This window comes from Benincasa hispida, chromosome 4 (assembly GCF_009727055.1).
Source record: "Benincasa hispida cultivar B227 chromosome 4, ASM972705v1, whole genome shotgun sequence".
NCBI lineage: Eukaryota > Viridiplantae > Streptophyta > Magnoliopsida > Cucurbitales > Cucurbitaceae > Benincasa > Benincasa hispida.
The window spans coordinates 55,995,135-56,010,779 of record NC_052352.1 but is presented as its reverse complement, the minus strand read 5'-3'; the positions used below and the strand labels follow the sequence as shown (position 1 = coordinate 56,010,779).

The following is a 15,645-nucleotide window of genomic DNA, read 5'->3' as shown; positions in this document are numbered from 1 at the left end:
AGAGCTTCAAGAGTCATCCAATTAGCTAAGTTTAGATTTTCTTATGGAAAGTTTTTTGAGTGTGATGTTTGGCCTAGCACTGAAAAGAATGAACTTTCATGTTCCAACTAGCTTCGACGAGAAAGGATGGTTAGTATTTTAGAAAGTGGTTAGACTATTCTAAGGTGACAAGTAGAGAAACTTGAACTTCAATTCTATTTGTTTTCTTGAAAAGGATCAGCCTCACGAGGAACTGCAAATTAGTAAATCAAATTTGAGAAGATTTGCAGAAGTGGATTGCCAAACTTCCAAGTCAAAGCAATCTGGTTGAATTGAAGCAAATTCTAGGTTTTCTTGTTTTCAAGAGTCCTCCTTTTGGGTTTTGAGTTTTGGGTTTTGGGTTTGAAGTTTGACTCTGTTATTGTAGTCACTAAACTACTCGCACATCATTCTTGGAAGGAAATTCAGTATGCTTTGGAAGATTATTTCCAGTTTCAAATATCCATTAATCCCTTTATGGATGACAAAGCCTTGCTAAAGATTGATGAAGATTTTGTGAACTTTATATTTAATGGAAAATGGCAGCTTTATGGAGAAAGTCTTCTTTTCTAATTGTCCTATTGTATTTTTGAAGTTTTCTCTCTAATTCCCTAACATATATATAGAAAGCTTCTTTCATGTATTCTACACGCTTCATTCTAATAATGATTTAGAGTTAGAATTAATTTTTTAAACAATACAAGAGATAACAAACAGTCCTATATTACAACAGAGACATTGTAATGTTTGTGACATCAGTACCTGCGAGAAAACGAAACAAGCAAACCAGGGAAAAGTATATCCCCAAATCCAATCATATCAAAACCACCCCAAGGATCAAAAGTGCGAGGAACCCTCAAGAGCATTGGAATGGATTCTCCACCACTATTGTCCCCTCGGGCAACCTGAAAAAGTTGGCAAACAAATCCATCATGAAAGATTTTGTTCCATGCATCTTGGGAATTATAATGTGGACTAGCTGAACATGACCCATAGAAATGACAACAATTACCAAATAACTTTTGAAGTAGAAAGAAATTGCATGAGAATACAAACTAAACCCAGTAAATATCTTGTTAGATTTCTTAATCAAACCCCTAACCCCATTTAATATCCTTTGAATGATATTCGTGCTGAAACCAGGATAATTAAATTATCAAGTACTTAATTTATTTTCCGGAGCAAGGAGACAGAAGAATTGGAGCTGCTACAAGTAACTAATAAGCAACAAAAAAAAGGACATTGACCAATACATGTCATTACATATTTACTCTGATGCAGTACATACTAGTTAAAAAGTTGGCTCCAATTGTGACAATCACGGGTATATTTGGTTACTGATCTGAAAAACAAAACTTTAAAATAAGGAATTCAATGAAAAACAAAGTTGCATGGACTTTTTTTTTTTTTTTTTTCAAATATTTGTTTGATAGTAATAAGAAATTAGAACTTAATTTAAAAAGTTGTTCGAAGTGTGTACAGAGTAGTATATTCATAATGAATAAAAATATTGGTAATTACCATCTAAATATTTAGTTGAATATCCACAATTGATTTTTGTTAATTAATTAACATATTTTATGCTATACATTTTGTATAATTATTATTGTACAGTATTATGTAATTTGTAATATATTATATCATACATGTTTTGATTTTTTTTTTAAAAAAAAATGAAATGAACTAAATTATAGTACTCATTTATCGAAGTTTATATATTGATTAGTGCAGTTTTACATTTTTCAAATTTAATTTTTCTTAACAAGAAATGAAACTTTAAATAGAAGAAATTAAAAGAAACTCATGCTCAAGAGATACGAACAACTAGAGGGAGTGAAAGAAAAATATCAAATAAATTGAAGTAACAAAGGGACTATAAAAGTAACACAATTAGAATATCAGAAATTTGCCTTGATGCTCCTTCCCTCTCATCCCCTCTCCCACACAATCACCAGCTCCACCTCACAAAACCCACCCATCAACCCTACTCAACCATGTCTGAGATCGCCAACTCTCCAGTTAGCCCTTGCTGGATACCTCACAGCAACCTAGAATGGCAATAATCGAACAAAAGTTCTCCAATTAAATAGATCCCCTAAGAGATCTAAGGTTAAAATCTAAAAGACTGAGGGATAAGACTTTTCATCTCCACTCATTGATATTTTCCCTCAAATGGTTTATTGGAACCTTCTTAACCTTCTTCTTGACATCCCTAAACCAAAAACTTCTCAGAGAAATTTGTTTAACAAGCAAAACAATTTGAGTGGAGAAAACAAAAAATAGAAAAGGAAAACTTGTTGAGATAGTAAGATGGAAGAAAACGGGGGTAATACAAAATACTATTACCATTGGTGAGGAAAGGAGAGGTCAAAACACCTTTTAAAAGCTTCTATCTGCAACACTTCTAATGTACATTGTGCGACCCTATAAAGACGCTTTGTTTAAAGATGCAAAAAGTCCCCCATTGACTTGGACCCTTACCAAGCCTATGGGCAAATCCTTTGCCTCAAACAGTTGGATACTTCCATGTTATTCTAAGAAAACATTTCCATGACGTTTGGTACAAAATAATGCAAGCCTTACAATAACACATCAACCTCTACTGCTTCATTAACCCTTTTGACACCGATAGAGCCCTACCTAGATCGACATTCTTTCCTCTTACCAAGAAGGGTATCAAGTTCCCGTTCTCGAAATTCTTGACTTGGAATCTGAATACAAATTGTTCAAACCCAACTGCTCCTTCATATGGAAGTGAATAAGGATCAGAAATCTTTCCCTAGACAACTGGGATTTGTTCTAGTACAACTACGAGGAACAAGGATTGAACTATTGAGGAAGGTCATGTCAATTACCATTGAGCTAAGCTCACTATGGGATGTTGAAACTTGTAAACTCGTGACATGCTTGTCAGGTCTACCTTGCAGCTTCCAATTGGCAAAAACCTCTTGTACCACAACTGAACAGTCATATACAATGGTTGTACCATTAGCAGAAAAATCCCGTACTGCTGAAAAAGGTGGGAACTTCTTCGACTTTTCTATAACCTTTTCCACTTTTTCCCCTAGACCCCTGCCACAGACTCCCTTGTTGAACCCATTTCCTGGAACCTGTGTCCATCAATACATCTGACAAGGTGGTTTAAAAAAGAGTAAAACCAAATTAAAAAAAAAAAAAAAAAAAAAAAGAGTAAAACCGAATTTAAAACCGAACTGTTTTTAATTTAAAGAACAAAACCAAATTTAAAACCAAAGCGAACCGAACCGTTTTTTAATTAAAAAAAAAATATAACATAGATTTTTTAAAAATACCAAAATTGAATTTAAAACCGAATCAAACCACATCGGTTCAGTTTCACTTATTAGAAAATTCAGTTTGAACCGAACCATTTCCACCCCTCCAAATAACTGTATTATTGGGCAAGATTGTCAAAATCTTGGGAATTCTTTTCTTCCTAAGATAGCTATTAGTTACAAATTATTACTTATTTAGTATCATCATGCACCCTTTCTTTGATTCTAGTGGTTCCTTCCTATGGAGGTTGGAAAAGGATCATAAATCTTCTCCTTTAGAAACAGGATTTTGAAACTCTTAAAACTCATAGAAGATGCTTGTGATGGCTACCTTGCAACGTCCAATTGGCAAAAGCTCTTGTACCACAGTTGAACATTTGTATACGAAAAGGTCAGACTTCTTTGACTTTGCAACAATCTTTTCCACTTTTTCCTAGCCTCACATGTACCTTTGACCCCTGTCACAGATCACCCCTTTAAACCCATCGGGAAACCATGATTATCAAATATATCTGACAAGGTGGTTTTGCACCATCCCTCTTAAAACAACCTTCTCTCTACCCAACCCGTCTCTCTTGACCCAAAGCCCTAAAATATGGTTGTTAACTTCCCCAACCATCCATCTCTTCAAAGGAACCAAAAATTCAACTTTAATTGTCCCCTTGTCCTTCCTTTTCCCCTTAGTCTCCTACCTCATCCATTGTCCCCTGCTCTCTGGCTTTACTCTCTACCAACTCTAACCTCTTTGCCTCCAAAACAAGATGCTTGTTGACACTAAATTGGGGTGATCCTCCTTGTGTGTGATTCTCAATCTTGTGATCCTGATCCCTTAGTTTATATTCATTTTTTGGTATCTTGGCTTGAAACAAAAACAACTCAAAATCATGCCCATTCCCTCAGCAACAAAGATGCCGAAGTCCATCAAAAAGCAAACTATGGAGAGTCAAGGAATTACTGTTGCTCATTTTCACTATTAAATATAATAACTTTGCCTCCATATAGGCAATAGGTGGGGTTTTTTTCCTTCTTTATGATCATTCTTTCATTTAATGTTTCATGGAATGGGTTCTTGGGTGAAACGAGCTCGTCAAATCTCACATCCTCAGACACAACCTAACTATTGTTATTCTTCAAGAATCCAAATTGGATTTTCTAGATAAACGTATCATAAAGGCCCTTTGGAATTTTAGTGATATTAGGTGGTCGGATTTGGAGGCTCTTGGATCTTAAGGTGACATTACTAATTTACTATTATGTGGAATGATCCATCCTTAGTTGTTTTGGCCATGATTAAGTGTGCTCTTCCTCTTTCTATTTATATCTCTCTTGCTGATAGTTCCTCCTTTTGATTGTTTCGTACATATGGGCCTTCAAAATCAATGGAAATAACTGATTTCTGGCAAGATATCTACAATTTGTCCAACTTCTGCTCAGACTGTTGGCTATTGGGGGAAGATTTTAATGTTACAAGATGGCCTTTTTAAAAGTCCAATGGGGCCATATCAAGAAAAGTACAAGATCCTAAGAAACACAGATATAGATAAGAGGCAGAGATACAACACACCACAACAAAAACATTATGACGTCTTTTTTTTTTAAATCTAGGACATGGACATATAAAAACATGTTTATTAAAAATTTACATTTTCTAAAATATATATCATTTATATTCAAAAGGAAGTTCAAAGCCAATGAAGTTTCTGTATTTATATGTTAAAAAACTAAGTTCAATTTATTATTTTTGTCTCATATTATTATGTGTCAATTTAGTATTTAGTATACTTAACAACGGTTAGATACGTGTCTAATAATGTTGGACCAATATTGACATTTTACAGCTAGTGTGTAACACATTTATTGCGCGACATGTGTTCAATGAGAGTATCCAAGAGTCTGACACGACATGTGAAATATGGATATGCTAGCCACACTAAAGTGCTCATGCTTCTTTTAGAAATCCTTCAACTGCTTCATTGAAATGTATACTCTCAGGCACATACCTCTCCTAAAAAGTCTACACTTTCTCCGCTCTCTACTCCTTCCATTCATGATTTCTCTGATTCCTCTCAAACCAAAACCTCCACAGAGCAGTCACAATTGCATTCAACTAACGAACTCAATCGTTCTCCTTGAAGGGAGCTCCAAAACTAATTGTAATAAAGCCTCATCAATCATTCTAGGAAAGCACCATGCCACCAACTAAGCCCAAACATACGGAAAAGATTATCCCATAATGACGCAGCCCAAGGACAAATGAGGAATAAATGCCGCTGATTTTCACAACCCTTTCTATACATCACACACCATGTGGGGGATAAAAAGTTGTTCAGCCACCTTCTTTGAAGCATGACACTTGTAAAGCTTTCCTTGAATAAATATCCACATAAACATGTGTACCATTCTGAGATTTTAGCCCTCCATATAGTCTCAGTCAGCTTTGAATCCATTGAAACTATGTGATTGTTCAATTCGGGCATCAATGACTCACTTAAATGCAGTTTGACCCTCTTTGGTATGGGTCCAAGTCTTAGAGTCCTCATGATTTGAAGGTTGAATAGTTTCAAGAAGATTGAGAAGGGACACCAATTTGTAGCTTCATCACTGGTCAAATACCTTCTTAACGGTATAACCCAGCCGCTTGAGGAGGTCGACCAATGCTGATGGGTGAAACCATTCTTCATAGAAGCCACATTATAAATTCTTGGGAAGGGACTTGAAATTTCTGGTCACCAATCCGCAAATCCTCCCAGAACTGAATCTTATCACCTTTACCAAGAATAATTTTGTACCAATTTTCAGCTATGCAGCAGCCTTGTGAATAGATCTCCGCAACCCTTTTTTATTCCCATTTGGTTCGAACTTTGAAGCTTGAAATCCACTTTCCCTCCTTAAAGGGATATTTGCTAGTAATCACATCTTCCACAACAGGGCATTTGGCTCTTTCAGAACTCCCACCCCATTGTCCCATTAGCAAGCTTTAACGTTTTCCTTTTTTTTTTTTCTTTTCCCTTTTCTTTTCCTCGTTTTTTGTTTATCTTTTTTTTTTCATTTTTCTTCCCATTTTTTCGTTAATTTTTCTTTCTTTCTTTCTTTTTTTTTTTTTTTTTTTTTTTTGGGTTTGTGGGGTGGAGATTTTTTTGGTTTTTTTAATTAGGTAATATGTGTTAAACTTTCAATTTTGTATCAGAAACTCAAAGGCTGAAAAAGTCATTCTCAAGGAGTGGAATCGACACTTTTGGTTTCATCACCACACAAAAGAACCAGAGACTATTTCTGAGATGCCATTATAGATAGCAAGGAGGAAAAAGGGACCTTCCCAACCACAAAATCCGAAGGAATTCCTCAAAAGAGCAGCTTCTCTCTCTGGATGCCAAGGAGGAGACACTTTGGAGACAGAAATGGAAGACAAAGGTTGAAAGATAGTGATATAAATTCCTCTTTCTTCATCTGATTATGACCACTAAGAAAAAGAAAAGCAATATCATAAATATTCTATCCGGAGGGAAATTATATATAATTCAAGATTTAGTCCCAAAACACCCAGCGCTCGTTGGTAGAAATGCATCAGATACTTACAAGATTATATGAAAGATTTCCATCTATGTTTCATCTAAAACTTTCCCAAAGTAAATATCTGTGTTTCTTATTCATAATCAAGCCCTTAAAAGAATAAACAAATAACTTTTCATTAATGCTTTGAAAAAGATGTCAACGAGAATAAAAATTCCAATTGTAAGCTTCGGAAAAGAAGAAGAAAAAAGGTAAACTTCGGCAAACAAGGGAGAAAGTCCTTAAATCCTACAATCACCTTCGAGAAGCTTCAATATTGATAATTGCAGACCAATCCAACAAGAAAGGTGGTTTATTTTATAAAATCGTTTAGGTTCTTTTGAACCAAATATCCAAAAGAATAAGCTTGGAAGCTTTAATCCATAATTAGTCAACTTTGGGGGGGTAAAACTGAGTAACTTGAGGATTTTCATATATGAGGAGGAGAATCAATTTCATATTCAATTAAGAAAGCTATCCTTTAAAATCTTGGTCATTCTTATCTTCAAGCTAGATAGACATCTTAGGAATATATAACCAACAAGTAAGTTTCCAAATGTAGGGCCAGAAAGAAAGAATAGTAAAACCCCAAAAAGAAAAAAAAAAGGTAAAACCAAACAAGAGAAATACATCATAATACAACAAGAGAACCCAAAATTTGGCTTAAAATACAGATGACATCCAAAACATGCTACTCAAAACCCATTCATCTCATAGTTTCTAACAAATATATATCATTACATTACTTGAACTTTATTTGGAATTAATTCTAAGTAAATGTACAGAAAACAGAAATAATGCTTACCGCAATCATTACACTCTCGTTGAATATTACTGGTGATATGAACACCCAGAAGATGTCATAGACAAATGCACAGCAAAGAAGTACTGTTGCTACCTGAGATAATTAAGATTGTAAGGGCGTTGAAGCAGTATATGAATCAAATGGATGAACTTCTTGGGATACCTTAATATTAGGTAATCGGGTCATCTGCAAGACTGTTATCATCAGGCCAATACCCTATTAAGAAGAATTTGACAAATTAAAAATCTATATACTGAAATCAAGCACATAAAGAGTGAAGCAGCACAGTTACAGAAACAACAGCGGAATGAACAAGTAATATGAAAGCAGCTCCTCTGGTAAATGTGGCCCTGCCACTGATTTTACAATTGGACAGCTAGCTCTTGAGCTATTCCAGCCAACATTTTCAGAAGGTAAACTTTCACAGATAGAAAAAATTTCAAACTATTTACAGAAATAACAAAAAAAAACACTGATAAACTTCCATCAGCATCTATCAGTGATTGACTTGTATCAATTTCTATCACTATAATATCAATGATAGACTTCTAGCAGTTTCAATCACTGACAGACACCGATAAACTTTTATCGGTATCTATAAATGATAGACTTCTATTAGCATCTATCAATGATAGACTTTTTATCAGTTTCCATCACTGATAGTCACTGATAGACTTCTTTATCTCGCTACACTGCATCTAACGTTCCAATGGCCAGTGGCAACACTTTTGCAACATTCAAATGGTCGGCCACATCGGCTACAAATGGAGAATGGCCGACACAAATAGGAGGAAAATTGAGAAGAAGAAGAGGAAAAGAAAAAAGGAAAACTAAGGGTAGTTTTGTAACCTTGGCTCATATGATATAAGCAAGACGGTAAAATTCATAAGTCTGAAAGGAGCAAAACCTTTTAATCAACTATCTCCAAATTAAATGCTCTTCATCCCACTAATGTTGTACAATGCACATAAGACGTGAACAAAAAGAATAATAGAATAGTCAAAGGAAAAGATTCCGCAAAACTTCATGGACAATGTTAGAAGAAGCTAACCATGAAACAAGGAGAAGGCGATAGAATCTTCGAAAATACATGGAAACAACGATATCAGTTACTCAAACAAAAAAGTATAACCAATTTCACCCTCCATTCCCGAATCAACCAGTAGTGCTGGTCTACAATTTCATATTTGAGGAAATGGACTGTTAATCACTAATAAGCCTAAATCCTTGAGCTCATCAAATAAGAAAATTTTAATTATATCATTACTTAAACACTCCCTCTCACTTCTTTTTTTTTTTTTTTTAATCAACACCCAAGCTTTCATTGAGAAAAAATGAAGAAAAAAAAAACAATATAAGGCCATACAAATTTTAAAAAAAATTAAAAACCACAAAATAATCGGAGACAACCTATGAAAAAAAGGTCTCCAATCAAGCAAAATAGAGCTAAGAGAATATTTACAGAAAGAACCTTGAAACTGAAGCCCCCTAGAAACATGGAATCAGCAAGGGATAAAACATCAAAAAAGCTAAGTTCCTTTTTTCTAAAAACTATATTGTTCCTTTCTTCCTAAATACTCGCTCTCATTCTTGCGCTTGAAAATTTGTAAAAGGCCATACAAATGAAAATCAATATTAATTAGGGCGAAAATAATATTACTGGAGTTTGAACACAAAACCTCATGCGTGTTTCTTTGTATTTTGAGTATTAGTCTCTTTTCATTATTTTAATGAAAAGTTTTGTATCCTTTTCCTCAAAAAGAAGAAAAAAAGAAAAGACCCCACAAAACCTCATGATTTGATAACAAGTTAAATCCTCAATCAACAAAAGCTTAAACTAATGAATTGTGATAGATCTAGATCAACAATTTAACACTCTTCATCACTTATGGCTTGAAAATTTGTAGAAGGCCCAGTAACTGGAACTCAATATTAACTAGGAAGAAAATAATATTCCAAGAGTTCGAGCACAGGACCTTTCCACTACTTAACTTAAAAGCTTAAGTTGATATAAATTTAATTTTATCAATACTTCAACATGAACCAACCAATTTGAATTCTCATCTCCATGGAGAAAAGTAGATACATACATAGCCTTTTTGTTTCGAAAAATACCCATGACAGAATTCTCACATCTCCATCATTGATTAATAAGAAGAAAAAGAGCCCAAAAGAAACAAAAACGAAAGTAGAAAGGATACTTACAAGAATATTTTGGCCAATCCAAGAATATGATGCACGCCGATTCAAGGCCCAGACAACAGCAAAAGTTATACAACAAAGCAGCACAACAAGTGAAAGAACAGAGACCTCCCCTACTACAGGCAAATCCAGAGTCTTCTTCCCGCAACTTCGGCCTTTTCTGCTCAATAAATTATAGAAACAAGAAGAATTATAGAAAGAAACCATACATATAAACAACCCGTCATAAGTTTAGCAGGAAGAAATATGCAAGCAGGCATACCTTAATAGCAGTCCTAATATACAGGCATGCATTCCCTGAAAGGTAAGCATTGACAGGTTATCAAATAACATTCAAGAGACCAGATTGCCGTAAAATTACAATGTTCAATATAAAGCTGCAACTAACAGACCACCGAATATTTGCATGGAATGGACAGAAACTAGTCTGATAAAGAAGAATTAACTAATCCACGGAAAAGCCCTGTCAAGTATCAATATTCAAGTGGATATGCATAAATCATGCATGCACAAAAGAGAAAGTGTGAGTATCAGAAAAGTCCAGTAAACGAACATTTGCAGTGTAGACTTGTTTTTTTTTTTGTGCTTTTAAGGGAGCTATCCAAGACCCCCTCTCAAAAAACTCACGAGCCGCCTTGATACACTCCCAACTATCCTACAACAAGACCACAGAAAAGCCAACTAAATCTGGGCTCTAGTCCTACCAAAACCAAATCCCACCTTCCTGATTTCCACAAGGAGAAAAGAGCATCCAAAGTTGACGAATCTTGAGTAGAGATAGGATTCCAGTCTACTCCTTCCAAAAAGAGTATGGGCTCTATAGACTGAGAAAAGAGAGAGAACAGAAAGCAAGGATCTCTCGTTTAATATCTCCATCCACATGTAAGCACTCTCCACGATCATTCTCCAAGGGGTCAATAATGTCCTACCTCCTTAACCAACTCTGTATACTCCCCTTTACAAGGAGACGTTCTTCCTTCTTAAGAATATCACTCAACTCCCCCTCCTCTTCTAGGTCATTTAGAACTTTAAGCTTACTTAGAATCTCTTGGTCTCCCAAAAGCCTCCTAATTCCAAGATTTTAAGGACCTCTCAACTTTCCCATGGACCAAACCCCTCCCACCTAACCAAGCACCTCAACTTGCCACTACCTAGGCAAGGACTTCTTGATCAACGAGTGCTCCAACCAAATGCTTTTAAACCTAAAGGGACAAGGGCTCCATCTGGGAGGCCCTGAGTTAAGGTTCAAAGGCCAACGGTTAGAAGTAAGTTTGGGGTCTGCAAATTATCCAACATCACGAAGGAAGCTCCCAGCCATCCGACAGAAAACAACCTATCTATCCTACCTGTTGAAATTATAATTTAGCTCTAAGGGCGTTTTGGTCTTTTATCAGTCTAGGATTTCTTACTGTTTGGTTATTTATACTTGTCCCTATAATGTGTACTGTGTATCTGAATTAAAAATAAAAACTCTTATCATGGTTTTTTCTCCCTAGTCTAGGGTTTTTCACGTAACTCTGGTATTTTTCTTTTCTTCCCTAACTTTTCAAGATGGTATCAGAACATGATGATGAGAATGTCGCTGGAATAGAAGAGATTCAGTCATCGACTCTAGCAGAGGATGGGAACTCCAGGAGAAAATTCTAACAATGCTAAAATTAGGGCTACAGTCGACCAATATATACGGTCATTACTTGGACCGATTCAAATCCAACACACGGGACAGTAGCTCCTCGTCGATCCAGCCGTTACTGCCATAGGAGGACCTCCGTCACTGCCGTTGACGACTTCAACCAGATTCGAACACCCTCTGCTGGTCCAACCCAGACACGAGCGCCTTCCGTCAACAATTCCGTCATTCCAGCTGCCGATCGCAACCCAGACAAAATCGGCAGAGCTTTTCCAGGTCAGTCGTCCTCTCATCCTTCGGTTTTTTCCCCTTCATCTTCATTGCCCAGCTCCTCGACCTTCCATTCCTCGATGAATCTAAACCAAATCGCCTACCTTCCGTCTTCTTTACCTAGCCTCTCGGTCTACCAGAACCCACTAAACCACTCGAACCAGTCGGTCCAACTGAACCCAATCCAGTCCAACCCTTTACAGCAAGTTTTTTTCTCCCACTATTTACCCTCTGGTCAGTCGGCTCCTCAAGTTGGTCTTCCCACACCAGCAGAAACAATATCATCAAGGGTCTATGGGCAGAAACAACCTATAACGATTTTTAGTGGGACCGTTAGCGTTCAACAACAACGGGCAAATCTGCAGCAGCTGACTTCTGCACTTGGAGGCAGCCGTTAAATCTACGGCCAATCCATCAACTGATTTTCTACCAGATACATATCCGAGGGTTCCGTTATGTTCAGAAACTCCGGTAACTGCTTACCCTACTTTACCTTTCGCAAACATTATGTCTGGTTCTGTAGGCAATTCTGCAGGAATTTCTATTGGCGAAAAACTTAATGGCCAGAACTACTTTTCTTGGTCACAATCTGTGAGGATGGTTCTCGAGGGATGGCACAAGTTCAGAAATCTAACAGGGGAGATACCCAGACCAAATCCTAGGGATCCAGGGGAACGTATATGGAAGGGGGAGAATTCCCTCCTCCGCTCAATTTTAATAAACAGTATGGAACCTCAGATCGGGAAGCCTCTTCTTTACTCAGCTTCAGCTTGGGATATCTAGGAAGTTGTCCAGAAACTTTATTCGAAGAGGCAGAATGCTTCACACCTTTATACATTGAGAAAACAAGAGCATGAGTGCAAGCAGGGGACTCAATGTAACAACCTATTTCAATAAATTATCACTATTGTGGCAAGAAAGGGATCTGTGTCGGGAAATAATTTGGAATTGCCCCGTTGACGGGGTTCAATATTCGAAGATTGAGGAGGCTGACTGCGTATATGATTTTCTGGCTGGCTTAAACTTGAAATTTGATAGTGTTTGGAGCCGAATTTTGGGACAAAGACCAATATCATCCCTGATGGAAGTTTGCTCAAAGGTCAAATTGGAAGAAGATCGAATTAGCGCTATGAATGGTACAACGCCTAATGCCCTAGACTCTGCTGCGTTTGGAGTCAAGTCATTGGGTTTAGAGCTGTCTCTTATACACATCTAGATGTGTATAAGAGACAGAATCTAAGTCCAGTCGAGCCTTCATTGGTGAAACAGTTGATGGTGCTCCTCCAGGGACGAGCCAGGTGGATCCAGGTACAGTCGGAACCGGCAATATTGCCCAATCAGGTACTCCCCATTCCTTTAGTTTCTTTGCTGAGGAAGATGAATCCTGGATCCTTAATTCCGGAGCAACGGACCATCTAACTGGATCATCTAATCAATTCCTCTCCTATTATCCAAGTGCTGGAAATGAGAGAATAAGAATTGTAGATGGGTCATTTGCCCCCGTTGCTAGAAAGGGTCACTTATCTCCAATTCAAGGACTGATTTTACAGAATATCTTACATGTGCCAAAAATATTATATAATTTGCTATCAATCAGTAAGTTAACCAGAGATTTGAACTGCAAAGTCGTGTTCTCACCAAATAATATTTCGTTTCAGGACCTGAGCTCGGGGAAGATGATTGGCACTGCCCGACACAATAGGGGGCTCTATTTCCTTTCCGAGGATGCTTCTTCTAGGAGTTTATCTAGCACTTGTTTACTGTCTTCTCTTACTGTTTCTGAAACTGATTTCTTATTATGGCACTTTCGTCTTGGACATCCAAACTTTCATTATATGAAATATCTATTTCCCCATTTATTTCGAAATGTGAATGTGTCATCTTTGTCGTGTGATGTTTGTATTCGTGCTAAACAGCCTAGGGCATCTTTTACCTCACAACCCTACAAACCTTCCCAGCCTTTCCACATGATATTTAGTGACGTTTGGGGTCCATCGAATGTCACAATGGTGTCAGGTAAACGGTGGTTTGTTACCTTCATAGATGATCACACCTATCTTACATGGGTGTTCCTTCTTGCAGACAAGTCTGAAGTGACAACGTTCTTTCAACAGTTTTACACACCACCATCGAAACCCAGTTCAATACCAAAATCGCCATTCTTCGAAGTGACAATGGGTGGAATTTGTTAATCAGTCTCTTCGTGCGTTTTTAGACTCTAAAGGTATCGTCCACCAAAATTCTTGTGCCTATACGCCTCAACAGAATGGGGTGGCCGAACGAAAAATCACCACCTCATTGAAGTAGCCCGATCCTTCATAATACCTACATCCTTACTCTCGTATTTATGGGGGGATGTTGTACCTACTGCAGCTATCTCATCAATTGGATGCCCTCCCGTGTGCTCAAATTCCAAACCCCCTTAAAGTATTTTAAAGAATCCATCTCATCCACTAGCCTTTTCCCAGATGTTCCTCTTAGGGTTTTTGGGTGCACCGTTTTCGTCCATAATCACGGTCCTCACCAGAGTAAATTTGCTACTAAGGCCCAAAAATGTGTCTTTGTTGGGTATCCCCTCCATCAACGGGGCTACAAGTGCTTTCAGCCTTCCTCTCGAAAGTACTTCGTCACCATGGATGCCACATTTCTAGAGGATAAACCCTTCTTTCCCATTAGTCCTCTTCAGGGGGAGACTTCGAGTGAAGAGGCTAACACTTCCACCTACTATGTTCCGTTAGACTTGTTTCCTGAACCTATCCTTGAAACAAATGAGCCTGTCCTCTCTACAAAACAAGTGCCTTGGATAACCTACTATAGGAAGCATCTCCGAAAGGAAATAGTTCTCGAAATTGTTCCCCTTGTTGCTCTGCTGGAAGGTGTTCAAGAGTCAGAACCGGAACCGGCTCAGGCTTAAGGTACCCCTAATCATAATGACAATGAGTATGTTGAAGGTGATGTAGGGGACTCGGGCGAAGTCAGGGATGATGGCAGTAATGAAGCGCCAAGTGGTACTCAGGGGACTGAAAATGAACAACAGTTGGGTACAGATCAACAGGCAGACAAGATCAGTGAGATTGAGATTGATGCTACCTTGGATTTTCCGATAGCTCTGCGAAAAGGTACAAGGTTGTGCACCAAACACTCTATGAAAAGCTTCTTGTCTTACAGTAACCTGTCTACAAGATTTAGAGCTTTCACCACTAGCTTGGATACTTTGATAATTCCAGGCAATGTGCACAAGGCTCTGGAAATTCTTGAATGGCGAGTTACAATTATGGAGGAAATGCGGGCTTTTGAGACTAACAAAACGTGGAATCTGGTTAGTCTTCCAAGAGGTCACAAAACAGTAAGGTGTAAGTGGGTTTTTTTACTGTCAAATACAAGTCAGATGGAACTCTCGACATATATAAGGCCAGATTGGTTGCAAAAGGATTCACTCAGATGTATGGAGTGGATTACTCAGAAACTTTCTCACCTGTGGCAAAACTTAACACTATTCGTGTTTTCCTCTCCGTGGCTGTTAATCAAGACTGGCGGCCCCTCCATCAGTTGGATGTGAAAAATGTTTCTCTGAATGGTGAGCTGGAAGAAGAGGTATATATGAACTCACCTCTAGGTTTTAAAGCACAGTTCGGCAATCAGGTTTGCAAATTAAAAAAATCTTTGTATGGCCTGAAGCAATCCCCTAGAGCCTGGGTCGATTGGTTCACCACCTTTGTTAAATTTCAGGGGTTTGTTCAAGGGCATTCAGATCACACCTTGTTCACTAAGAAGTCAGCACCAGGGAAAATAGAGGTCTTGATTGTCTATGTTGACGATATTATACTGTCAAGGGATGATTCAACAGAGATTGACAGGTTTAAACGACACGTGGCAAA

The 15,645-nt window shown here is 37.6% G+C and overlaps 1 protein-coding gene across 2 annotated transcripts in view; it reads right to left on the bottom strand.

Annotated features, from left to right (window-relative positions):
- The window catches only part of LOC120076771 (signal peptide peptidase-like 5), a 39,752-nt gene that overhangs the window by 5,530 nt on the left and 18,577 nt on the right, over window positions 1-15,645 (bottom strand). For both annotated transcript variants that reach the window (XM_039030676.1, XM_039030677.1), the window contains exons 7-11: window positions 10,130-10,164; window positions 9,871-10,027; window positions 7,828-7,881; window positions 7,666-7,758; window positions 781-923 (exon numbers count right to left, since the gene is read on the bottom strand). In XM_039030676.1, the coding sequence (XP_038886604.1) occupies window positions 781-923; window positions 7,666-7,758; window positions 7,828-7,881; window positions 9,871-10,027; window positions 10,130-10,164 (482 nt within the window). The remainder of the gene's footprint in view (window positions 1-780; window positions 924-7,665; window positions 7,759-7,827; window positions 7,882-9,870; window positions 10,028-10,129; window positions 10,165-15,645) is intronic.